Source organism: Vulpes lagopus, chromosome 12 (genome assembly GCF_018345385.1).
Source record: "Vulpes lagopus strain Blue_001 chromosome 12, ASM1834538v1, whole genome shotgun sequence".
Taxonomy (NCBI): Eukaryota; Metazoa; Chordata; class Mammalia; order Carnivora; family Canidae; genus Vulpes; species Vulpes lagopus.
The window spans coordinates 54940215-54965381 of NC_054835.1; the positions used below are offsets into that span (position 1 = coordinate 54940215).

A 25167-nucleotide genomic window follows, 5' to 3' on the forward strand; every position below is an offset into this window, starting at 1 on the left:
TTACTCCCGGAAAATGGACACGAATGCTTTTCTCAGACATCATACCCACAGCACTGATGTTAGAAACACTCAAATCGGTGTAACTCTGTGAAACATTTGGAAAATGCATCAAAACATAGTCGGTAGAACTGTGGAATTTTGTGCAAAACTACATTAAATTTCATCCTATGGATAGCTGTCTTCAGAGACGAGGATTTTTTTTTCCTTTGCTTAATCTGTACCTCAATATAATAAACTATCGGGGTGACAGTGTTTTCCCAACCACTCCAAGTCATCTTTTTCTTCCAATTAAAATAGGCCGCTTAGAAGAACCTCCGGGAAGGGAGCGTTTTAGAATTATGTCTTGTTTTCAGATCAAATTTCTAAGTAAAAGCAGCTGCCACATCTTCAGGCAGTTTTTCCTAAGACTTACCTTTAAATTTGGATTTGTCTTCAATTCGATCAAAAAGTCGCTTATTTTGGAATTTAGAACCAGTCCTATTTTCTTCCCTGTGTATGTATTTGCTAATACGGTATTCACAAAATCAATCACTCCTTTAAACAACCGGGACACTTCTGAGTTTCCCATAACAAGGTCTGGGATTCCGTGGTTTGAGTGTCCTTTTCTCCTTTGCTTTGGTGAGATAACAAACCAGTATTTGTATTTCATTAAGCCCAGCTGTCTCGATTTCACAGTTGTTTCGGCCGCATCAATTTTGTACGCATGCTTTCGAGCGTTTTAGGGCGGGAGTGGCGGCGACCGCCTGGATGCACAAGCCCAGTGGGCCGACGGGGATTGGGCAAGGACCGGATACCGTTCAGAGAAGCAGCTGCGCCGAACTTGCAGACCAAACAGGAACGAGAAGAGCTAGAGTCAGGCGACGCCACGGGCTCGCTCACTCGGGAACCAGGCCCTGCACTCGCCTCCGGCCCCAGAGCAGCCGACTCAGCCCGCGCAGGCGCAGTCGCTCCGCGGCTCCCGCCGTCTCCGGGGGCCTTTACCCCGGCCGGTGCCGGGCTGCCCGCGGCGGCGCCTGACCTGGCCGAAGGTTACTGTGAGGACAGGCTACCCCGGCGCTGTTTTCCCTGTCGTGTTGTCGCCGGCCATGAAGGAGGGGCACGTGTAGAGTGTCGCGGAGGGAGGATCGTGGCCGAGAGGAGGGGCCCCTGCCGCGCCGGGGGTTTGGGCCTGCAGGCAGTGCGGGAGGCGCCCGGGAGGGGGTCCTCTCTCGCAGCCGGCTGTGAGCGGGAGGCCTGAGCCGGGAGCTTCGGCGGCCGAGCTCGTTCCAGGCGGCTGAGGCGAGGCGCAATGGAGGAGCTCGACGGCGAGCCTACCGTCACGGTGAGGGCGCCCCGCACCGGCCTTGTCTTCGCGGTGTGAGGGTTGTGTCTGCTTCCACCTCCCGCGAGGCTCCCGGCCTCCTCCCTCAGCTTCGTTGCCACGGTTCGGAGGTCCCATTAGCTAGGGGCTCGCGTTTGGGTCGCAGTGGTCGCTGTTTCCCCACTTTTTGGTTTTCTCAGAAATGCCTGGCTCGGAGGCCTCGCTCCCTCACCCTTTCGTGTCTTCCTGACTTTCCCATCCCACTTCCCTCGCTTTTCCTATTGGACTAGCGCTCTAGTGAGCGGGCACCGACCGAGCCGAGGAACTGGGGCTTTTTTTCTCCCGCAGAACTAAGCTTCGCATCTCAATACCGTGAGCTTGGCTTCTTGTGTCGTGCCGGCCAAGGTTTACTAAAAGTTTTTATTCACTTCGGAAGACTTCTTGTTCTTATTGCTCTGTTCGCTTTTGGTTCTGTTCTGGACTTTAAGAAGAGTGTCAAATGTGAATGATCGGTGATTTTTTTTTTTAAACATTTTATTTATTCATGAGAGGCAAAGAGAGGCAGAGACCCAGGCAGAGGGAGAAGCAGGCTCCGTGCAGGGAGCCCCATGAGGGATTCGATCCCAGGACCCCAGGACTACGCCCTGGGCTGAAGGCAGGAGCTAAACCACTGAGCCACCCAGGGATCCCTAATTTATAATGTTTGAAAAGAGATTCGTGGCTTTTTCGATAGGAGATACCTACCATTCTTCCTGCCTGGAACACACTTTCTTTTTCTCTCAGGTTTATCTCCTCATTGTTCAGATGCAAGAACCAGCACCGTCTTTCTCAAGAAAGCCTTCCCCCTACCTCCCTGACTAGGTCAAATATTTTTGTCCGTTATTGACTTGTTCTGCACCTCTTAGCTCTTGGTCAGTTATAAGCCTCACTAAATTGCAGGTTGCCTGATCTTGTATTTTTGCTTTTTAGAAGGTTGAGTTGCCTGCAGTTTTCAGCTAAAGCCATCAGGTGGCAAAGGGGTGTCTGACAAAAACCAAAGATTAAAGGTGGGGGTCGTTTCAAAGCTAACTGGACAAAAGGAGACAGGAGATCATAAATAGCAGTTAACTTGGGTTGTTGTTACTCTATAAAACTTACTGCTGTAAGTGTTAAATTTTTAAGACCTATATAAAGTACTTTATTACATATCAAGGGCTATGTCAGTGTCAGTTGGAAGAAAAATCAGAATATCAGAATCACTGGAACATTTTCAGACTATTTGTCATCTTGCCTTTCCCTCCTCCACTTATGTCAGAATCTTTGGATGGGGGCACTTTCCCAGTAACCTGTACAACCCTGGGGAGCCACTATGTTAATATTGAGCCATGATAATTAGCTGTGCTTTACAAATTAAATGAAGATGATCTAAGCTTTTTTTTTTTATTTAAGATTTTATTCATTTAAAAGCAAAAGATTTTATTTCAGAGAGCACAAGCAGGTAAAGGAGCAGAGAGAGAGAGAAAGGGGTGGGGAGGGAGGGAGGGAGAAAGAAGCAAGCTCCCCACAGAGCAGGGAGCCTGACACAGGGCTTGATCTTAGGATCCTGAAATCATGACCTGAGCCAAAAGCAGACAGTTAATGGACTGAGCCACTCAGGTGCCCCAATCTAAATTTATTTTTTAACACCAGTAGTGATGATGAACTTGTGATAGCTCAGATCCACACTGGTGTTAAGGAGACCAGATAGGAAACAGGCCTGGGCGGAAGGTGGCACTAAACTGCTGAGCCACCCAGGCTGCCCTATTTATTATTTTTTAAAGATTTTATTTATTCATGAGAGACACAGAGAGAGAGGCAGAGACCCAGGCAGAGGGAGAAGCAGGCTCCCTGTGGGGAGCCCGATGCGGGACTCCATCACGGGACTCCAGGATCACGACCTGGGCTGAAGGCAGACGCCCAACCGTTGAGCCATGTAGGCATCCCACGTACCATATTTTTAAAAATAATGAATTGTAAGAGTTCTTTTTATATTCTAGATATCAAATACGTGTTTTCTCCCTGTCTGTGGCTTCCCTTTTCATTTTCTTAATTCTATCTTTTTAACAGCAAAAGTTTAATTTTGATGTCCCGATTTATAAGTTGTTCTGTAGTTTGTGCTTTTTTGTGTCTTATCTTTTCTTTAAGATCAAAAAGGTTTTCTACTGTGCTTTTCCAATTTTACAGATTTTACTCTATGTTTGTGTCTAATTGTGTTTTGTCTATGGTGTGAGGTTTATTTTTTGCATATAGATACTCATTTCCTTCAGCACCACTGTGTGTAATACTTCCCCCTTGCCTGGCCTATTCATCCATTAAGAGTCTGCTAAAAAATCCTCTTTTGTGTTTATCTCTGTCTTAGCATTTCTCCACTTTTCTTACTGCCTGTTTATTGGACTTCTCAGTAGACTACTAGCTTTTGGAGGGCAGAAACTGTATTCTAACGTTGTTGTATTTCTAGAGCACAGTACAGAAAAAGGCTTACTAGACATTGCTTAGTTGGATGACTGCATTAGCCCTTTCTGAGAACTGACTGCACTTGTCTTGAGACCAGAATATTGCCAGCCAAATTTATTCTCTGCCAAAAATGTTTATGGAGTGCCAATTTTGTGCCAGGGTCTCTTCTAGGCAGTGAACGAGAATCCTGGAATCCCCTCCCCTTGAGAGCTTTTATCTATTTATAGGACAGATAACCATGTAGGAGAGTCATTTCAGGCACTGAAGAAATGCTGTTGTAGTCATATGAGAGTTGATGGTGACTTGGGTTAGACTGCTAGACATGGTAAGTGGTTGGATTCAGGCTTATTTAAGAATAGAACGGGATTTACTGATTAGACAAAGGTTGTAAGGAAAAGAGAAGAATCGAAGATTGCTCCTAACAGTTTGGGAAAGGCTTTGTCCTGGTGGGAGAGACTTGGACATGAGCACCAAGAATCCTTTTTGTTTCTGTTGTTACGGATATAGCTCTAGAGGTTAGGTAATCTATAAAGGTGTGAATTAGGTAGTTGAGTATATAAGGCTGAGGCCCAAAGGGGTTGATCTGAGTTGGGGAGAAAAAGTCTTCATTAAAGAGATGGCACAGAAGACATGGTATTGGAGGGCTCCTTTTAGTAAGTAAACAGTTGAGTTTATTTTTTATTTTTTAAATCTTTTTTTTAAATTTATTTATTTATGATAGTCACACAGAGAGAGAGAGAGAGGGGCAGAGACATAGGCAGAGGGAGAAGCAGGCTCCATGCAGGGAGCCCAATGTGGAACTCGATCCTGGGACTCCAGGATCATGCCCTGAGCCAAAGGCAGACGCCCAACCACTGAGCTACTCAGGTGTCCCATCCTTTTTATTTTTTAAAAATCCTCTTTTTCTAAACTGTAGATTACTAAATTATATATAGTAATTGATTAAGGGCAGCTTTCCTTTATATCAACACTTGCAAAGTGGCAGGCTGGGTTGAGGTGCCTGGCAAAGCTCACTTGCTTATTCAGGGTTTAACACACTAGCTGATCTCAACCACACTCAGCTGTACATACATAGATCAGCTCTTAACTTTCATAACCATTTATTTCTAGGGTTATACACTTGCAAATCAATTGAAAGCAAAGGCTCTAGTTAAAATAACAGTGTCTGTACCTTTATTTTACTAGTTGATTCCAGGAGTGAATTCCAAGAAGAAGCAAATGTGTTTTGACTGGGGTCCAGGGGAGATGCTGGTGTGTGAAACCTCCTTCAACAAAAACGGTAGGTTTTTTTCCCTTATTCTCTCAGATTTAACTAACTGAGGCAGTTGAACAGACTTTGTACCATTTTCATTTTTGGAACCTTAGTTAAGATTTTTTTTTTTCTAAAGATTTTATTTATTTATTCATGAGAAACACACAGACAGAGAGGCAGAGACACAGGCAGAGGGAGAAGCAGGCTCCATGCAGGGAGCCCGATGCGGGACTTGATCCCAGGACTCCAGGATCAGGCCCTTGGGCTGAAGGTGGCGCTAAACCGCTGAGCTACCCGGCTGCCCAAGTTGTTTAAGATTTTGATTCATTTATGAGATGTGGCAGATGTTGACTCTAAGGAAAAAAAATTAATAATTTTTGTGGTGTGCCTTTATATTTAAAAATTTCAAGTTTTTTCCCCTTCTTGACCAGAATGACTAAATTCCCTTCACAGTAGCTCCCGTACGGTGAAACCTTAGTTCTCCTAGCCCTTACCTTTGTATTATTGTGAATTTGATGAATTCTTATGGCTATTGATACAAAGCACAAAAGATCTGGAGAGTGAAATGGCTCTTCCTTGTTCTCTAAGCTCCTTCAGGTTTTGGACATGGATCTTTTCTTTGTGTGACAGACTCCTCTAGTAGCAAGATAAGGCTACATTTTGACATTTGATTTTACTTTCTCCTTTTCAAGAGAAGTCTCTGGAAATGTTGAAGAGATTTTTTTTGCAAATCTTTGACATGTTCTTTATCCAAATGTGGAGATTTTCCTCTTTTATAAAGAGGAGATTGATCTAATGAAAGTCTTACAATTTTGGCAAATCATGGGTTGTGCAGTTCATACAATTTTGAAGTGCTATAGTTAAAAAAAAATTTTTTTTCGACGTGGTTTTCCTTGATTTTATTGTTGACCGTTGTCCCTGATGTTGCCAAATGTTTATGGGATATTTTGGTATTAAAGATCTGAAGCTTGGCAGAACTGTAGAAGCTGCCAAAGGGACAATTGCTTAGAATAGAACCTTCTTTGAATATGTCTGGCCTCTTTTCATACTTAATGGGAAAGCTTATCAGCATTTTTAGTTTGTCCTCGATTGTTGGAAACATGAGGTTTTCTGTTTATGTCTGTTGAAATCTCATTAGAGACAAGCCATTGAATATCACAGCTTGTTCAAAAAGCTGTTATATAAGGAATTTCCACAAGTTGGTGGTTTATAATTTATCATTATAGAGCCTTTTTATCACTGTTGCAAAATATTTTAGTCAACTCTTGATTCTTTGTTTTAGGAGTAATGGCAGTACAAAATAATATAGAAATAATATTTATTTGAATTTGAGATTATATAAAATTTTAGCTCTAAGTTTATCTTTTTTTAGGCTATTTGTTTATTTGAGAGAGAGAGAGCACTGACGCATGCTCATGCAAGGAGGAGGGGCCTAGGGAGCTGAAGAAGCAGACTCCCTGCAGAGCAGGGAGCCCAACCCAGTGTTCCATACCAGGACTCTAGAATCATGACCTGAGCTGAAGGCAGATGCTTAACTGACTGAGCCTCCCAGGCACCCCTTGGCTGTAGATTTATCTTATTTATTGAGTTATACATAGCTAATATTAAGTGACTTTAATTTTTTTCAATATATGTCAATTGATGGAGGGAAAAAGTAGTTCCAAAATAAGTTCAACTCCCATGTTGGGACTACAGCTTGCATTTATTTATTTATTCATTCATTCATTCATTCATACATACATACAGAGTGAGCACAAGCAGGTGGAACGTCAGAGAGAGAGGGAACACCAGGCTCCCTGCTGAGCAGGGAGCTTGATGTAGGGGTCAATCCCAGGGTTCTGGAATCTTGACCTGAGCTGAAAGCAGATGTTTAACTGGCTGAGCTACCAGGCACCCCTTTTTTTTTTTTATTTTTTTTATTTATGTATTATAGTCACAGAGAGAGAGAGAGAGAGAGAGGCAGAGACACAGGCAGAGGGAGAAGCAGGCTCCATGCACTAGGAGCCCGATGTGGGACTTGATCCCGGGTCTCCAGGATCGCGCCCTGGGCCAAAGGCAGGTGCTAAACCGCTGCGCCACCCGGGGATCCCCTTATTTTATTTTTTTAAAAGATTTTATTTTTAAGTAATCTCTATACCCAATGTGCAGCTCAGACTCACAACCCCAAGATAAAGAGTTGGACACTCTCCTACCCACTGAGCCAGCCAGAACTTGCTTTAAAAAAAATGAAAGAAAAAGTAAATTAATTAAAAAAAAAAAAAGTAAAATACATAAGCCAGTGAGTTGAGGAGTAAAAGTCTGAGATTAAACATTTATATTTAAGCAATTTACATGTAAATAATTGATAAATGATAATTCATACTTTTTTCGGGGATAGAGGCGGGAGTGTGAGTGGAGCGTGGGGAGCAGAGGGAGAAGGAAGAGAATCTTAGGCTCCATACTCAGCATAGAGGCCAGTGTAGGGCTCAGTCTCACAACCCTCAGATCATGACCTGAGCCAAAGTCAAGAGTTAATTGCTTAACTGACTGATCTACCCAGACACCCCAATTTATACTTTAAAAATGAAATCAACAGCAAAGAAGCTGAAGCTTTTGTAATTAGATAACTCATTTAAAAATTTAAAGTGAGTTCTTGTATGAGGGTTATAATGATTGATACTAAAATTTTCCTGTTTCAGAAAAATCAGAGACCGAACCAGGCTGCCCCTTTATCTATATCATTCGAAAGGATATAGATGTTTACTCTCAGATCTTGAGAAAACTTTTCAATGAATCCCATGGAATCTTTGTGGGCCTCCAGAGAATTGAAGAAGAATTGACTGGAAAATCCAGAAAAGCACAGTAAGTAGGCTGCTAATGGGTGTTGAAGTCCAAAACTAAATTGTGAAAGCCAAATGAAATGTGTTGTCTTCTTTCTTTCTTCCTTTCCTTTCCTTCCCTTTCCTTTCCTTTCCTTTATTTGAGAAAGAGCAAGTACACGGTGGGGAGAGGGTGCGGTGCAGAAGGAAAGGGAAAAGCACTCTCCCTTGAGCAGGGAGCCCAAGGCAATATGGCAGGGCTCGATTTCAAGACCCTGGGACTCTGACCTGTGTTGAAGGTAGCCACTTAGCCAGCTGAACCACCTAGGTGCCCCTGGAGCTTTTTTATTTTTTAATTAATTAATTAATTAATTCATTCATTCATTCATTCATTCATGAGAGACATAGGCAGAGGGAGAAGCAGGCTCCCCGCAAGGAGTGGGACTTGATCCCAGACCCTGGGATCACACCCTGAGCTGAAGGCAGATACCCAACTGCTGAGCCACCCAGGCATCCCTAAAGATTACATCTTGATAACTAAACCAGTTGCTTTCTTGTGAATGTTTTAGTTTTGTCATTTTCCTTTTTTTTTTTAAAGGTTTATTTATTTATTCATGAGAGACAAAGACAGAGAGAGGCAGAGACAGCCAGAGGGAGTCTCTGCCTCTCTCTCTCTCTCTCTCTCTCTCTCTCTCTCTCTGTGAGAGACAGAGAAAAAAAATCTTTTTGGGGGACCACTAGTGTCCATCAGTGAATATCATCTTTTTTTTTTTTTTTTTTTTTTAAAGATTTTATTTATTCATGAGAGACACCAAGAGAGAGGCAGAGACACAGGCAGAGGGAGAAGCAGGCTCCCTGTGGGGAGCCCAATGTGGGACTTGATCCTGGGTCTCCAGACCACACTTTGGGCTGAAGGCAGGTGCCAAACCTCTGAGCCACCCAGGGATTCCCCCAACATTAATATGAATTCATGGATATTTATTTTATTGTATCGGTTATCTCATGTGTTACTCATTTTGATGCTCAAGTTGTTAAAGCTTTGGCTGTTAGAAACTCCTTCAGGTTGGTTCCTGTCTTTGAGCAAGCTCCTATCTTCTATTGAGCACTTCCTTCCTTTTTGTCACCACAAGATGCTCCAGGCTCATCTTGTGTGTCATTTCCTTTTTTGTAGATTGGTTCGAGTGAGTAAGAACTACCGCTCAGTCATAAGAGCATGTATGGAGGAAATGCACCAGGTTGCAAGTAAGGATTTTATGTGTGTACATGTGAGAGTAATTGAAATGTTTGGTTATAAATACCGCAAGAGAAAATGTATTTGACTTCACAGTTTAAAACTCTTAACTTTCCTATACAATCCATAATTTTTTGGCAGTTATCTTAAGTACATTTTTAAAAATATTTATTTATTTGAGAGAGAGAGAGCATGAGAACATGAGGGGTAGAGGCAGAGAGAGAAGCAGGCTCCCTGCTAAGCAGGGAGCTCGATGTGGGACTCGATCCCAGGACCGTGAGATGACCGGAGCCAAGGGCAGATGCTCAACCCACTGAGCCACTCAGGCAGCCCTCTTAATAAGCACATTTTTCAAGTTAGAACATACTGAGTCAGGCAGCCCGGGTGTTTGTCAGTAGTTTAGCGCCACCTTCAGCCCAGGGCCTGACCCTGGAGACCAGGGATCAAGTCCCATGTCGGGCTCCCTGCATGGAGCCTGCTTCTCCCTCTGCCTGTTGTGTCTCTGCCTCTCTCTTTGTGTCTTTCATGAATAAATAAATAAAATCTTTAAAAACAAAATATACTGAGTCAACAGGTGTGAGACTAGCAGCCAAATTAACAGTCTTTGAAAATCACATTCCTGGTTCTTTAACTTTGATTTATTTATTTATTTTTAAAAGATTTATTTTGATAGAGAAAGTGTGAGTGTTGGGGGAAGGGCAGAAGGAGAGAGCTTTTTGTTTTTGTTTTTAAAGATTTTATTTATTCATGAGAGACAGAGGCAGAGGCAGAGACACAGGCAGAGGGAGAAGCAGGCTCCATGCAGGAAGCCTGATGTGGGACTCAATTTCAGTACTCCAGGATCATGCCCTGAGCCAGAGGCAGGGGCTCAACCATTGAGCCACCCCGGAGTCCCTTAAACAGATTCTGCTGATCATACAGTCTAATTGAGGGCCTGATCTCACGATGCTGAGATCAGGAACTGAGCAGAAACCAAGAGTTGTTCGTTTAACTAACTGAACCACCCTGGTGCCCCACCCTTTGTGATTTAAAGTCACCATAACCATGAGAGCCACGCCTGGAAGCCTGGATGCTGAGTAGTCTTTTTTTTTTTTTTTTTTTTTTTAAGATTTTATTTATTCATGAGAGACACACAGAGAAAGAGGCGAGACACAGGCAGAGGGAGAAGCAGACTCCACTCCATGCAGGGAGCCCGCCGTGGGACTCGATCCTGGGTCCCCAGGATCACGCCCTGGGCTGAAGGCGGCGCTAAACCGCTGAGCCATCCGGGCTGCCCTTTTTTTTTTTTTTTAAAGATTTATTTATTTATTCATGAGAGACAGAGAGAGAGGCAGAGACACAGGCAGAGGGAGAAGCAGTCCTCCTACAGGTAGCCTGATGTGGGACTCGATCCTGGATCCTGTGAGTCTAAGGCAGACACTCAACCGCTGAGCCACCCAAGCGTCCCCCCGGAGTAGAGTCTTTATAACCTGATGGTCTCTTGTTTGCTGTTTGCAGTTGAAAGTGTTGCTTGTAACTTGAGGGCATTGAGTTTGTGAATCACTGATCTGCAACAAAGAGATAGGAAGCATTTTTTAAAAATCTGTAGTGAAGGTGCTCCTCAATGGCTCAGTCAGTTAAGTGCCTGACTCTTGGATTCTTCTCAGGTCATGATCTTAGGGTCCTGAGATGGAGCTTTATATCAGCTTGCACTGAATGTGGAGTCTGCTTAAGATTCTCTCTTCCTCTGCTCCCTCCCCCACCCCTATGCGCTTTCAAAAAAAAAAAAAAAAAAGATCTGTAGTGAAAATGGGTGATCACTAGAGGAAACAAGGTACAAGCCAAAGAACCTGGTATGTGAAGCTATAACTATGAGAATAAAATTTCATTGTTCACTTATAATGTTTTGTGTTTGTTAGTTGCTGCTAAAGATCCAGCCAGTGGTCGCCAGTTCAGCAGCCAGGTAAGGGGAGGACCACCTTTGTTGTTCTGCTGGCACCATTATGTCCTTCTGTGTCCTGTGTCTTCAGCACCCACCTGGGGTGACTTTGCAATCATTTTTTGTTGTTGTCTGTGTTTTAAAGATTTATTTATTTGAGAGCGTGTGTGCCTGTGAGCAGGGGGAAGGGCAAAGGGGGAGAGTGAATCTCCAACAGACTCTCCACTGACTGGTGAGCCATACAAGCTGGATGCAGGGCTTGATCCAATTCTTATGGGAAATGAGTTTCCAGGTTTTAAAAAAAATTTTTTTTTAAAGATTTTATTTGAGAGAGAGTGCAAGAGAGAGAAGACAAGTTGGGGGAGGCAGAGGGAGAGAGAGAAGCAGACTCTGCTGAGCAGGAATCCCAATGCAGGGCTCGATCCCACGACCCTGAGATCATGACCTGAACTGCAGGCAGACACCCAACCAACTGAGCCACCCAGGTGTCCTGAGTTTCCAGTTCTTCTGGGAAATGTCAGTCCTAACATTTTGTCACCTGAGATAGCTGAGCATTTGGAACCACCATTTATTATTATAAACTGTACTCAGTTCATGAACCCATATTTTTACTGAGTTGTTTACTTTAGTTGGCACTGGAAGATGACTGAAAGAATTCTCTTTCTTTGGTAGAATCTTGATAATGTTCAAACTCAATAAATACGGACTAGTGCACTATCTTCTAGTGTGCTCTAGTGCACAGTCAGCAAAGCATTTCCCCTTATGAATAAGGTAGTCTTTGTGTATGAAAGGATGGTGGGGGAGAGGAGACTGCATATTCCTGAAGGCAGGGTCAAGACCTGATTTATTTTTGAGTCTTTTATTGGATTTGCCTTTTAACAGATTTTTTAAAACTTTAGTCCCTTGAGTACCAACTTCACAATTTTTGCTGTATCTGTAGAATTCTTAATATTATTTACTGAATATTTTTCTAAAAATCATCTTCCATTTTATTCAGAGCCTCTTTCTAAATCATAGTATTCGTGAAGACCATGGGTGTGATGAGATAGTTTAATGTACAGTATAAGAGAATAAAATTAGGGATCCCTGGGTGGCGCAGCGGTTTGGCGCCTGCCTTTGGCCCAGGGCGCGATCCTGGAGACCTGGGATCGAATCCCACGTCGGGCTCCCGGTGCATGGAGCCTGCTTCTCCCTCTGCCTGTGTCTCTGCCTCTCTCTCTCTCTCTGTGTGTGACTATCATAAATAAATAAAAATTTTAAAAAAAATTCTTTAAAAAAAAAGAATAAAATTAAAACAAGAACCATTAAAATAAAAAGTTCTGAAGTTCTCTCACGGGTTTCCCATAGGGAATATTCAGTAATTATTGAGTTAATAATAAATGACCGTCATATGATTCAAGCCCTGCTTCATTCCTTTGCTCTAAGAAATCTCAGGAATGTTTTCAGTTAAAACTTTATCTCCATTTCTTCCTTAGGTCTCCATTTTGTCAGCAATGGAGCTCATTTGGAACCTTTGTGAGATTCTTTTTATTGAAGTAGCCCCAGGTGAGCATGGAATCACCCCTTCACATCATCAAAAGTGTTCCCTTGCCCTTTCCTATTTGTCTTTCCTGCATAGCTGATGAGTTTTATTGCCACGAATGCTCTTTTCATCGTTTTTCATCAGCGTAACCAGCAGAAAGCTGTATGTAACACCCAAAGGAGCCTGCCTGCCGTTTTGTCAGTTAGTACAAAAAGTCAGAATGCCTTCTAAAAACCTAAAATGTTGGGCAGATGACCCCTCAAAAAACAAAACAAAACAAAAACAAAAACATACTGAACAATGGTGGTGACAAGGGTGGTCAGGATTTATATGATGGACTGGTCAAGCTTAAAAAAGTTCTAGGAGAATCAGGGGAGAGGTGTGGAATGGGTTCTCCCTTCCAGCCTTGGAAAGAACGAACTCTGTCCACTCCTTGATCTCAGACTTCTGGCCTCCAGAAATGTGAAGCAATAAAGATTGGTTGTTTAAAATAAAAAAAAATTTAAAAAGGAAAAGAGTTTTAGGGATGTGAGGAGGGATTAAATGGTGAGAGGAGAATTCTGTCCCCAGTGATTGGGGCAGGGGCAGCCCTACATGTGAACTGTTCACTCCGAATTATTCCATGTTCTTGAGCTAAATTGTGGTTGGTATGGTATCATGGCTTGAGTGGGCTGTCTGTGGAGGTGCGGCAGGCTTTTTTGCATTCTCTTGATGGTTTATGTTTGCTGTTGTCCACAAATGAGTGTTTATAAATAATCTCTGTGAAGTCATAGCTTTTTACTCTTACTCCCACTAAAGCCCTGAGCAATGTGAAACTAAAAATTAGTTGTTTAGTATTTACCTCGTCCAGTATATTTTGAGGGCTGTAGCTATATTTTTATCGTTGTTGCATACTTAGCACCTAATCAATCAATCCCTAACTGGTCATTTCTTACATAGCCATTGAGTATTGCATAGTAGTGATGAATTCGGAATGGAGGGGGTGGTGAGATTCAGCCCTTTCCTTTTTTTTTTAACTTTTTTTTTTTTTTTTAAGATTTTATTTATTTGCTCATGAGAGACACAGGGATAGGGGCAGAGACCTAGGCAGAGGGAGAAGCAGGCTCCCCACAGGTAGCCCAATGCAGGAGTTGATCCCCAAACCCCGGGATCACTCCCTAAGCCGAAGGCAGATGTCTGCTCAGCTGCTGAGCCACCCGGGTGTCCCAGATTCAGCCTTTTCAAAGAGTCATGAAAGGTGGAACTTCCTGGCTCAGAGGAAGTATTTGTAAAGGTCCATTTCGTAGCCCAGTCCTTTATTCAGGACCAAAGGGGTGCCTACCTAAGCGAGATCAGCCACTTCCTACATAGTCATTTGTCTGCCGTACATATTCTGTCTGTGCTTGGGAGGTGGAATTTGCTGCAGATGAAGCTGAGGTTTTTATGTGTAATGAGAGTCTTTCCTCCCAGCTGGCCCTCTCCTCCTTCACCTCCTTGACTGGGTCCGACTGCATGTGTGTGAAGTGGACAGTTTATTGGCAGATGTCCTGGGCAGTGAGAATCCAAGCAAACATGAGAGCTTTTGGAAATTGGTAAGCATCTCTTGCAGTCTGACCCTCCTGACTTCCACCTTGTATTCTGTTTTTCCCAGTGCTTGTTGGTGGTCCTGAGGATTGCCTTCTGAGCCTTGTTTACACTCAGACTGGCTCTTTGGGTCTGTGATTTATGGAGATGCTCTTAGATCTTTTCTTCTCTGCTCCATAGGAGAGTTTAGCACTAAGTTGTCGTGTAAGAGAAGTAATGCTTTATAAACTTTCCAGTAAGCAGGGAAACTTAATTTCTTTGTGAATCTAAGAAAGAGAAGAAGTGATAAAACTGATTGATAGAGGCTGGTGGAGGAGGGGGAGGTTAATGTAAATGAGCAGGACGGGTTTTGAGGTGATATAAATGTTCTAAAACTAGATTATAGTGATGGTATGCAACTCTGTAAACTTGGTATATATGTAGGTGAATGTTCATAGTGTGAAAATTATAGCTCCATATAGCTATTAAAAACAAAAAGCTCGATGATCCTGGAGTCATTTTGAATTTTCAGTTTGGAAATCAGTACGTATATTGGGGCTATGTGTGTATGTATGTATGCTGTGCCTATTGACCTGTGACCTAGTTGGAAGGGACTGGGGAAAAGATTGCTAGTTGACCTGAATAATGGAAAGTTGATTAAACTTAAAATCTGAAATTCCGGTAAAGAATTGTTACCTGTGATGCTATTTCTGGGCCTTTTGTTGCTGGGAGATCTGTATAAGTGGAGGGAGAGCTTGCTCAGGATATATTGGGCCCAGATTTTGAGTCTCTGATTTATTCACTGAGTATTTATTGAGTGCTCCTATTTGCAAGGCACTGAGGAAACAACCATGACCAAACTGGGCAAAGATTACTGCCCTTATGAAGTTTACATCCTATCCTGGTGGGGAGACAGGAAATCAATACAGAAACAAAATATGCAGCATGCCTCACAGTGAAGCATTGTGGTGTGGAGAGCCGTAAAGCCAAGGTGGGGAATTGGCAATGGTAGAGCCAGGGAATCCAGAAAGGCCTTCCTCATGAGATGATGTGGGAGGAGCGATGCTAGGCCAAAGAAGGGGAGAGAATGTTGCAGACAGACCTGTAGGCACTCCAACCTGAAGGCACAATGAGATGAGGTGCAGTGTGAACGAGAGCATGAGTTGGGGACATAAGGGCAGAGAGTCACAGGGTCAGATCGTAGAGTCCCTAGACTGTCATAAAGACTTTAACTTTGAGAGAGGTAGGAGAGCAGGGTGGTGAGAACATGGTCTGTGGTGCGAGACTGCCTGTGTTAGCATCCTGGCTCTGCCTCTTACTAGCTGTGGGGTCTTAAATGAGTTACTTAACAGTTGTTAGTTTCTTCTGTATAATGCAGATGATAATAAGATTATATTTAAGATTATTTTATTTATGATTAGGGTGCCTGGGTGGCTCAGTCATTTATTTAAGCATCTGACTTCAGCTCAGATCATGATCTTAGGGTCTAGGGATCAAGTTGTGTGGGGCTCCCCACTTAACGGGGAGTCTGCTTGTTCCTCTCCTTCTGCCCCTTCCCCCACTTGTGCATATGTGCTCTCAAATAAGTAAAATCTTTTTTTTTTTTTAAGATTTTTAAAATTTATTTGACAGAGCATAGGCAGAGGGAGTGGCAGGCAGAGAGAGAGAGAGAGAGAGAGAGAGAGAGAGAGAGAAAGCAGGCCCCCACTGAGCAGGGAGCCCGATTCGGGACTCGATCCCAGGACCCTGGAATCATGACCTGAGCTGAAGGCAGATGCTTAACCAACAGAGCCACTGAGGTGCCCCTCCAATAATAAAAAATCGTGAAAAAGATTGTTATGGTTAAAGGACATAAATGTGTGTAAGCTAGTTGATAGACCCAACCTCTGAGTCAGATGGGGTTAGGGGCAGTGGAGGGTTGAGCAGTCATGTCATGATCTGACATAGGTTCTCAAGGCTCTCTGGCTGCCCTACTGAGGATAGAGCAAGGGAGAAGCAGGGACCAGTCTAGATGGTACTAAACCAGGCAAAGATGGTGGTGACCCGGACAAGGATGGGAGCTGAGCAGAGGAGGTGGTGAGAAGTCATTAAATTCTGGATGCAGTTTACAAGTATTATTGATGGGATTTGCTAATAGATTGGACGTGCATGTGTAAGAAATAGGAGAATGTGGGAAAATCAGGTTGGTAAATTGGAGGCAGCCAGGTGTTTACTTTCAGACATGCTACATTTAAGATGCCTGTGAGATCCAAGTGGAGACACTGTCCAGACAGTATGGTATACAAGTCTGGAATCCAGAAAAGGAAGTACAGACTAGAGAGAAATTGGGTATTTGTCCGCATGTATATATTTGGCTTTTTGAGCATGACTTAGTACAGGAAAATGTTACTTTGTATGTTTTACATATTGTGTGTATATATTGTTGGTTGTCATTAGTCATGACAGGGTCTATAAAATTGCCTGGAACATGTATTAATGATAACCAGTGCAAGGTTCTTTGAGCCTCTAATCTCATTTTTGTCACCTGATCAGTGTATAACCTTGTTTTATGTATGTTTTTATTTAAAGACACCTTATTTGATATACATTATTGACTCATTAACATTGAACTTATGGCCAACAACACTGTATTGCATGCCTGAGTGAAGCTTATCTAACATACATTTTCTACTTATGGACCATCATCCATTCTTAGCACTTAGAAACACTGTGTAGCACTTAGCACTATGCTTGGAGGCTCAACAAAAAGCACAAAAATACAAAAAAAAAAAAAAAAGATACTAGATAGATCCTTTTTTTTTTTTTTTTTTTAAAGATTTTATTTATTCATGAAAGAGAGAGAGGCAGAGACACAGGCAGAGGGAAAAGCAGGCCCCATGCAGGGAGCCTGATGTGTGTCTCGATCTTGGGACCCCAGGATCACACTCTGGGTCGAAGGCAGGCACTAAATCGCTGAGCCACCCAGGGATCCCCTAGATAGATCCTGAAAAAGACACTTGTTTAGTTTGAGAGTTGATGATTTTTGGGGTTACAAATGAATGTTAACAAATAGGCAAATTCACAAATACGAAATCTCTGAATAAAGAGGATTGACTATATTGATTGACTATATTGTATGTGTGTGTACATATTTTTTATTTGAACTAAAACTTTTATGAACCAATCTTTATTTGATGTACTATGCCGTTTTCTGTTTCATTCATTTATTTATTAAGTAAATTCTGCATCCAGTGTGGGGCTTGAACTCATGATCCCAAGATTAAGAGTTACATGCTCTACTCGACTGATCTAGCCAGGTGTCCGCATTTCATTTATTTTTAAAAATTTGGTTGCAGTCTGCTGCAACCCAATCAGATTGGGTTATAACATGCAGTTTGAAAAGCATGGTCTAGTTTAAAACCATTAGACTGGATGAGCTAGACTACTGCTGGAGAGAAGAAACTATCATATGTCCACAAGCCTGGGAAACCAAAGTGTGGATTGAGGAGACTGGCTCTGGCCTCCATGCAATATTCATGTTCTTGTGTGTCCTCCCAGGTGACCATCTTGGTGCTACAGGGCCGGCTGGATGAGGCTCGGCAGATGCTCTCCAAGGAAGCTGATGCCAACCCCTCCTCTGCAGGCATGTGCCGAATCCTGGGGGACCTGATGAGGACAATGCCCGTTCTCAGTGTATGTAGGAGCAGCCCTGCTTTGCTGGGTCACATGAGAGGGATTTGTTCATTAAGCACAGGGGGTTACTGTAGTGACAGCATCTCACTGTGTCTCTCCCCTTAGCCTGGTAACACCCAGACACTGACAGAGCTGGAGCTGAAGTGGCAGCATTGGCATGAGGAATGTGAGCGTCACCTCCAGGACAGCACATTTGCTGCCAGCCCTCACCTGGAGTCTCTCTGCAAGGTCAGTGGGAAGGAAGTCCATGTTGGGGTCCAGGTTGGAGCTGTGACATCCAACACAACAACAGCAGGAACACAGTCCTCTTTGGACAGGCTGTCCATCAGCTCTGCCAGGAAGGAGAGAGCTTTCAGACCAGGTGTTCTTATTGAGATCGGGGGGGGGGGGGGTGTTTTTGGTTTCTTTTAATTTTATTTAGTTGAGAGAGAGAGAGATAATAAGCCAGAGAGGGGGAGAAGCAGGCTCCTTGCTGAGCAGAGAGCCCAATGTAGGGGTCAATCCCAGGACCAGGATCATGACCTGAGCCAAAGGCAGGCACTTAACCAACTGAGCCACCTAGTGCCCAAAGTCAAGAGAGTTAACAGAGAAGTTGGCTCTGGAACTGAGAGAAGATGTCTCTTTCCTTAGATCTTGCTAGGAGATGAAGCCGCCTTGTTGGAGCAAAAGGAGCTTCTGAATAACTGGTATCATTTCCTAGTGACCCGGCTCCTGTATTCTCATCCCACAGTAAAACCCATTGACCTGCACCTTTATGCCCAGGTGAGCCTGAACTCCAAGGGATGGTGGTGGGTAATAGGAATCCTGGGGGCTAGGTCATTTTCAGCGTGCGACCTCTTTGAGTTGAACCTCCCTGAAGAACAGGAAAGGTCTTTCCTTTGCTCCCCCCATCTTTTATTTTTATAGTAACCTCTACCCCCAACATGGGGCTCAAACTCATGACCCTAGAGATCAAGAGTTACACATTCTTCCAACTGAGCCAGCCAGGTGCCCCATTTTTGAAGGACCCCATTGCCCTTCTCCAGGGTTCCCTACACAGCAGCCCTGCCTGCCCCCTTGAGTCTCTCTTTCCATCTGGGAATTGAGTTCCAGTTCCGTCACCACCTTTCCACAGTCCAGCCTTGACCTGTTTCTGGGAGGTGAGAGCAGCCCAGAACCCCTGGACAACATCTTGTTGGCCGCCTTTGAGTTTGACATCCACCAAGTGATCAAGGAGTGCAGGTAGGACCTGCTGTGCCACCACCCTTGGCTGTCTTTAGGAGTACAGTTTGGGACACTAAGTATACTCGGGGTTCTGCAACATCACCGTCATCCTTTCTTAGAATGTCTCATTCTTTCTTACTGGTGTCTTAACTTTCTTTCCACTGACCTGCTCCACTCCTGAGCCACATGCAGGTAGATAATGGCTGCTCTCTGGACAAGCTTGGGGACCTTCCTGGGGCTCAAGTCCTACTGTGTTTATAATAGTTTTCATTTCAGGATTGTTTACTTGAACAACATTGCAGTAGGTTACTTTGATATTTAAAACCAAGAAAAACCCAGCAAGCCTATTTCTTGGAACCTGGTGGGTATTCAAACCACCTTAAGAGAAAGCGCTTCTTAATAGTCTCCCTTTCAGGTCTCCCTTTCTGGTGACCTGTGGGCTGTCACACTCTGGCTGAGTCTGTTTAGCGCAGGGGTTCCACACCACCCCTCTCCTCAAGCAGGTAGGTATCTTATCAGTGCATTGGACCTTTAGCAAGGTGGGAATGGGAGTGTCAGACAGAATGAATCAAAGGTACAAGGTGTCAGAAACTTCCATATATAGTAAGTGAGACAGTTTGGCATCCCTTCTTATGCAGCCTGGTCAAGTGGCTACTGCATTGAAGACTCCCGGAAGGAAGACCATTGGGAACTACAGCAGATGACCTTGCTCAGTATTGAATTCATTGACCTCAACTGGATCTTACTCAGCAGATCTGGGCAGTGGGGAAGGGGTCCCTTCCTGTGATGCTCCTCTTGTTTGAGCCAGAAGAAAGCCAAGATTTCCAGAAAATAGAGCTAGATTTGGAGAAAGAAAACTGGGTTTTGTGTTCATATTCTTTTCACAGACATGTAGCTGGAGCTGAAAGATGACTTCCAGAATCCGGCTGATTGCAGGGTGGGGAGGGGAGGTGCATCTGCACAGAGCAGTTAGCGAGAATAACTTACAAAGGTGCACACACATGTCATTATTTGGCTTTGTCATTGTCTCTGCCTGTTATTCAAAGTAATGGGCATTCCTAAATATACTTAGTCTGTTACAGCAGTGGGTTATTTCTACCAGGACTTCCTTCCTAAGCCACATTTGAATTTTTGGGAACAAATCAGATTTGAGCAGAACCGGAAGGAAGGACAATGAAAAGAGAAAGCACCCTGTTCTCTGCAGTGACAGTAGAAGAAAGAGAGGGTGTCAGTGAAGAGGTGGGGCTTTGATGAATGCCACAGAAAATGGCATCACCCTCCTGCCAGTCACACATAAGGAAGGATCAGTCTCGGGACACCTGGGTGGCTCAGCAGTTAAAGTGCCTGCCTTCAGCTCAGGGCGTGATCCTGGAGTCCCAGGATCAAGTCCCACATCGGGCTCCCTGCATGGATCCCGCTTCAACCTCTGCCTGTGTCTCTGCCTCTTTCTCTCTGTGTGTCTCTCATGAATAAATAAATTTAAAAAAAAAAAAAAAAAAAAAGGAAGGATCAGTCTCTTGGCCCCTTAGTCTGGGCCTGTGTCTAGCCTGGTGAGCAGGAAAGGGTCTAAAGTATTTCTGTTTCCAGTAAATTTTGGAGCTTGGGTTTTTCTGATCAGAAAGCTACTTCCTACTCTATTCTGAAAGAGGTATCATACTGTAAGTCCTAGGACCTTATCTCAAGAATTGGAGGATAGGCTGAAGTATCTTCAGATTAGCAGAGTTTTAGAAATGTGCCATCCTGGATGGGGAAGGATTGGATTTGGGGTCCTGTGAGCACTTGATTTTTCTTGAGTTATACTAGTCAGACCCAAAGTTCCTGGGAAAACAGGGAAAGTCTGGGGTTGGGCCAGTGGGCTGGTGATGTAGGTAAGTCTTACTGATTTATTTTGGTGTGATGTCAACTGTGTTCATGACTAGCCTGTAAAGGGGAATGAGGGGAATCTTTTTTTTTTTTTTTTTTTAAAGATTTGACTTATTTATTCATGAAAGACACACAAAGAGAGGCAGAGACATAGGCAGAGGGAGAAGCAGGCTCCCCATGGGGAGCTGGATTTGGGATTTGATCCCAGGATTCTGGGTCCTGAGTTGAAGGCAGATGCTTAGCCACTGAGCCACCCAGGTGTCCCCAGGGGAATCCTTTTAAAGAGGCCAGAAGGGAGATTTCTAAATGGGTACCTGATGATCCCCATGTTAACTCTGCCAGACCTCTGGGGCGGGAAGGGCAATGAAGGGTTCTGAAGTAGACCATAGGCCTACTTCATCAGCCTCTTCTGTAGGGCTACATGTTTGCCTATTATCCCCACAGCTAAAAGGAGAAGTCTGGAATCTGAGTGTTCATTTCCTCCCCCTGCTTTATAGTGTCCTCTAAAAGCCAGTTCTTTGCTATCTGGCAAGAGGAAATAGGGAGCTGGCATAGAATTCACCAGGAGCTGGGCAAGATGTCAGCTTTCTGGTGCCCTTAAAGTCCTCCCAAATACTGAACTGGAAGGAAACCAGTCTTCTTCAAAAACTAAGAAGTCCAGTTTAATGTTTGTCTAATCTAGAATCTTCTTGCTGGACCTTTGGCCTGGCCCATAATATTGGCTGCAGTGGTGTGTAGACAGACCCTCACGCACCATTTGCAGAAGCAGGTCCACAACTGCCTGAGCTCAGGTAGGCAGTGGTTGCTGCAGAGCCACCAAAACGAGAGGAGTTGGGGCGAGGGGACAGCAGTGGCTCCAGTACAGGGCAGACAGTCCATGGGAAAACTAGTATCCTTTGGGTAGGACCTTACCCTGGCTGTCTCCCCAGCTCCAGAGTTCTTTTTTAGCAGAGGCCACCCCAGAGCTGTTAATTAAGCCTTCCTCAAACATCTTTGAATGAGGAGGCTGTTTTCCTGGCCTGTACGGAGGAAGTAAGGCCAGGAGATTGCTTTTGGGATTCTCTGTTAAACGTGTATAAAGCTCCCAGATCTGTTGTTGAGACTTATTTAGCTCTACAGGGAGGATGTGGCAGCCTTGTTCAGCACTCTGTCCAGTCTTGGTCACTCAAACTGTGTCATTAGCGCTCTGCCTTCAGTGGTCACTGTCTTGCAGCCTTGGAAGCTACTGTATCCCCTTGGAAAGATGCTGGAGGGCTGCCAGACTGAGGCATGCTGTGGCCCACTGGCTGGCTGTCTCACCAGAACCATGAGCATCAGTCTGGGTAACAGCAGCTGTTCACAAGGGCTGAGCTGTCATTTCCCCATACTCATTCTTTATACCCCACACCATGCCAACCTTTGAGATTATAGCAGTTTTCCTTGTATTCTTGAATTTATAACCTAGGCTAGATGTGTGGTACCCCTTAAGAGAGGACTTTATATCAGATTGGAAGGTGAGGAAAGAATTCTTGAAGGAGGCTTCAATTAAGTTGAGTCCTAGAAAGCTCAGCAAAGAACAGAAAAGGTCATTTTAGGCAGAGAGAAAAGCATGGGGAAAGACCCAGGCAGGAAAGAAAGCCTGTAACCTGCTGAAGGAACTGCACACATCTGCACACATCTCTTAGAACCAAAGACTAAGTAAGGGGTTGAAGTGACAAAGATCAGAAAGGAGTCAGATTATCAAGAACCAAATAGATACACTGTACTCAGTAGTTTTGATTAAATCCTAATGGGGAGCCCCTGAGGATTTTGAGTAGGTTAATGCTGTGAAATTTGTATTTGAGAAGGAGCAATCTGAAGAGTATGGAGAACAGCAGGGCTGGTAGCTGGGAGACCAGTCCTAAGACTAATAAAAATCACCCATGTAGAAAATGGTTAATAATTACAGTAATGGTGGGCAGCCCGGGTGGCTCAGCGGTTTAGCGCCTGCCTTCAGACCAGGGCATGATTCTGGAGACCCCGGATCAAGTCCCACGTCAGGCTCCCTGCATGGAGCCTGCCTCTCCCTGTGTCTCTGTGTCTCTGTGTCTCTCTCTCATGAATGAATGAATGAATGAATGAATAAATAAATAAAATTTAAAAAATAATTACAGTAATGGTGATACTAGTTAACATTTATTAGACTAAGAACTTTTACGGATTATTTCAGTGTATCTTGGAACAGACTTTTGAGGTAGGTGCTGTTTTTTCATGCCTATTTTACAAATGAGAGCAGTGATTGCTGGTAAAGTCACATTGTTAGTTCTCAAAGGCACTGTGGTTATTTGGATCCAAAGTCATTTGCTAAAGTCCATACTGTTTGCTGAGCTCTTAAGCATTAACAGGCCACCAAGAAGTCCTATATTAGCTCAACTTCAAAATTATCTCCCAGCCAGCTTCTTCTCATTCCCTCCTTAGCTGCCACCCTAGCCCAGCCACCATTATTAATAGCCCAGACTATTGCAAGTAACCCATGATTGGCTTTGTCACTAACCATATCTCTACATTGTTTGCACAGAACAGTTTGAGCATTCCTTTTAGTCTTTTTTTTTTTCAATGTTTTCTTTTTTTTTTTTTTAAGATTTCATTTATTTATTCATGAAGACACAGAGGAGGGGAGAGAGTGAGAGAGAGGCAGAGGGAGAAGCAGACTCCATGAAGGGATCCTGATGTGGGACTCGATCCCGGGTCTCCAGGATCATGCTCTGGGCTGCAGGCAGTGCTAACCTGCTGCACCACAGGGCTGCCCTCAAGGTTTTGTTTAAGATAAGTTGGGGAGCAGGGGGAGAGGGACAAGCAGACTGCGCTGAGCATGGAGCCCAATCATGTGTTTAATCCCATGACCCTGAAATCGGGATCTCAGCTAAAATCTAGAGTCAGATGCTCCACTGAATGAGACACCCAGGCACTCCTTATTTTCTTTAGATTTTCTTTATTCATAAGAGAATCCCAGAGAGAGGCAGAAACATAGGCAGAGGGAGAAGCAGGCTCCCTGTGGGGAACCGATGTGGGACTCAATCCTGGGATCCTGGAATCATGACCTGAGCCAAAGGCAGACACTTATACTGAGCCACCAGGCATCCCACGTTTTTCGTTTTAAGTTTTTATTTAAATTCCAGTTAGTTGGGCAGCCCCAGTGGTGCAGCAGTTTAGCGCTGTCTGTCTAATAAAGTCTTAAAAAAGAAATCTTCATCACTTATTTCTCCCACCTCCCCATCCACCTCCTCTCTGGTAACTAGCAGCTTATTCACTATCATTAAGAGTCTCTTTCTTGGTTTGTCTCTTTCACTCCTTTTTTCTCCCCCTTTGCTCATTTGTTTTATTTAAGATTTTATTTTGAAGTAATCTCTATACCCATTGTGGGGCCCCTCACTCAAAACTGAGCTCAATAGTCTCAAGCTCTACCAATTGAGCCAGCCAGGTGCCTTGGTTTGTTTTTTATTTTTTATCTTTTATTTATTATTTTTTTTAAAGATTTTTAATTTATTCATTAGAGACACAGAGAAAGAGGGAGGCAGAGACACAGGCAGAGGAAGAAGCAGGCTTCCCGCAAGGACCCCAATGCAGGACCTGATCCCAGGACCCCTGGTATTACAACCTGAGCCAAAGGCAAATGCTCAACCGCTGAGCCACCCAGGCACCCCTGTTTTGTTTTTTAAATTACACACGAGTAATAAATAAAATCTTTACGGGGGGGGGGGGTGCAGCCTTGGCGGCGCAGCAGTTTGGCGCTGCCTGCAGCCTAGGGTGTGATCCTGGAGACCTGGGATCGAGTCCTGCTTCGGGCTCCCTGGGTGGAGCCTGCTTCTCCCTCTGCCTGTGTCTCTGCCTCTCTCTCTCTGTGTCTATGAATAAATAAATAAAATCTTTAAAAATAAATAAATAGGGGATCCCTGGGTGGCGCAGCGGTTTGGCGCCTGCCTTTGGCCCAGGGCGCGATCCTGGAGACCCGGGATCGAATCCCACATCGGGCTCCCGGTGCATGGAGCCTGCTTCTCCCTCTGCCTGTGTCTCTACCTCTCTCTCTCTCTCTGACTATCATAAATAAATAAAAATTTAAAAAAAAAAGAAAAAAATCATTGAAAAAAAAATTAAAAAAAAAAATAAATAAATTACACATGAGTGAAATCAAATGGTATTTCACTTTCTCTGGTTGATTTATTTCACTTAGTACAGTACTGTTTAGCTCCATCCTTGTTGTTACAAATGGAAAGATTTCATTCTTTTTTGTCGCTCTTATTCCATTGCGTATATGTACCACATCTTTATCCATTCATCAGTCGATGGACATTTGGGCACTTGCCATCTTTTGGCTATTGTAGATAATTCTGCAATAAACATTGGAGTACACGTACCCCTTTGAATTAGTATTTTTG

General features: G+C 43.8%; 1 protein-coding gene across 1 annotated transcript in view; it reads left to right on the forward strand.

Moving 5' to 3' along the window:
* Window positions 1-1138: 1138 nt before the first annotated feature.
* Window positions 1139-25167, forward strand: part of NUP85 (nucleoporin 85) — a 32478-nt gene continuing 8449 nt past the window's right edge. Inside the window, exons 1-11 of the mRNA XM_041726751.1 lie at window positions 1139-1321; window positions 4958-5051; window positions 7703-7865; window positions 8994-9064; window positions 10952-10995; window positions 12447-12516; window positions 13943-14064; window positions 17573-17707; window positions 17813-17935; window positions 18338-18469; window positions 18822-18928. Coding sequence (XP_041582685.1) covers window positions 1289-1321; window positions 4958-5051; window positions 7703-7865; window positions 8994-9064; window positions 10952-10995; window positions 12447-12516; window positions 13943-14064; window positions 17573-17707; window positions 17813-17935; window positions 18338-18469; window positions 18822-18928 — 1094 coding nt within the window. The 5' untranslated portion in view covers window positions 1139-1288. The remainder of the gene's footprint in view (window positions 1322-4957; window positions 5052-7702; window positions 7866-8993; window positions 9065-10951; window positions 10996-12446; window positions 12517-13942; window positions 14065-17572; window positions 17708-17812; window positions 17936-18337; window positions 18470-18821; window positions 18929-25167) is intronic.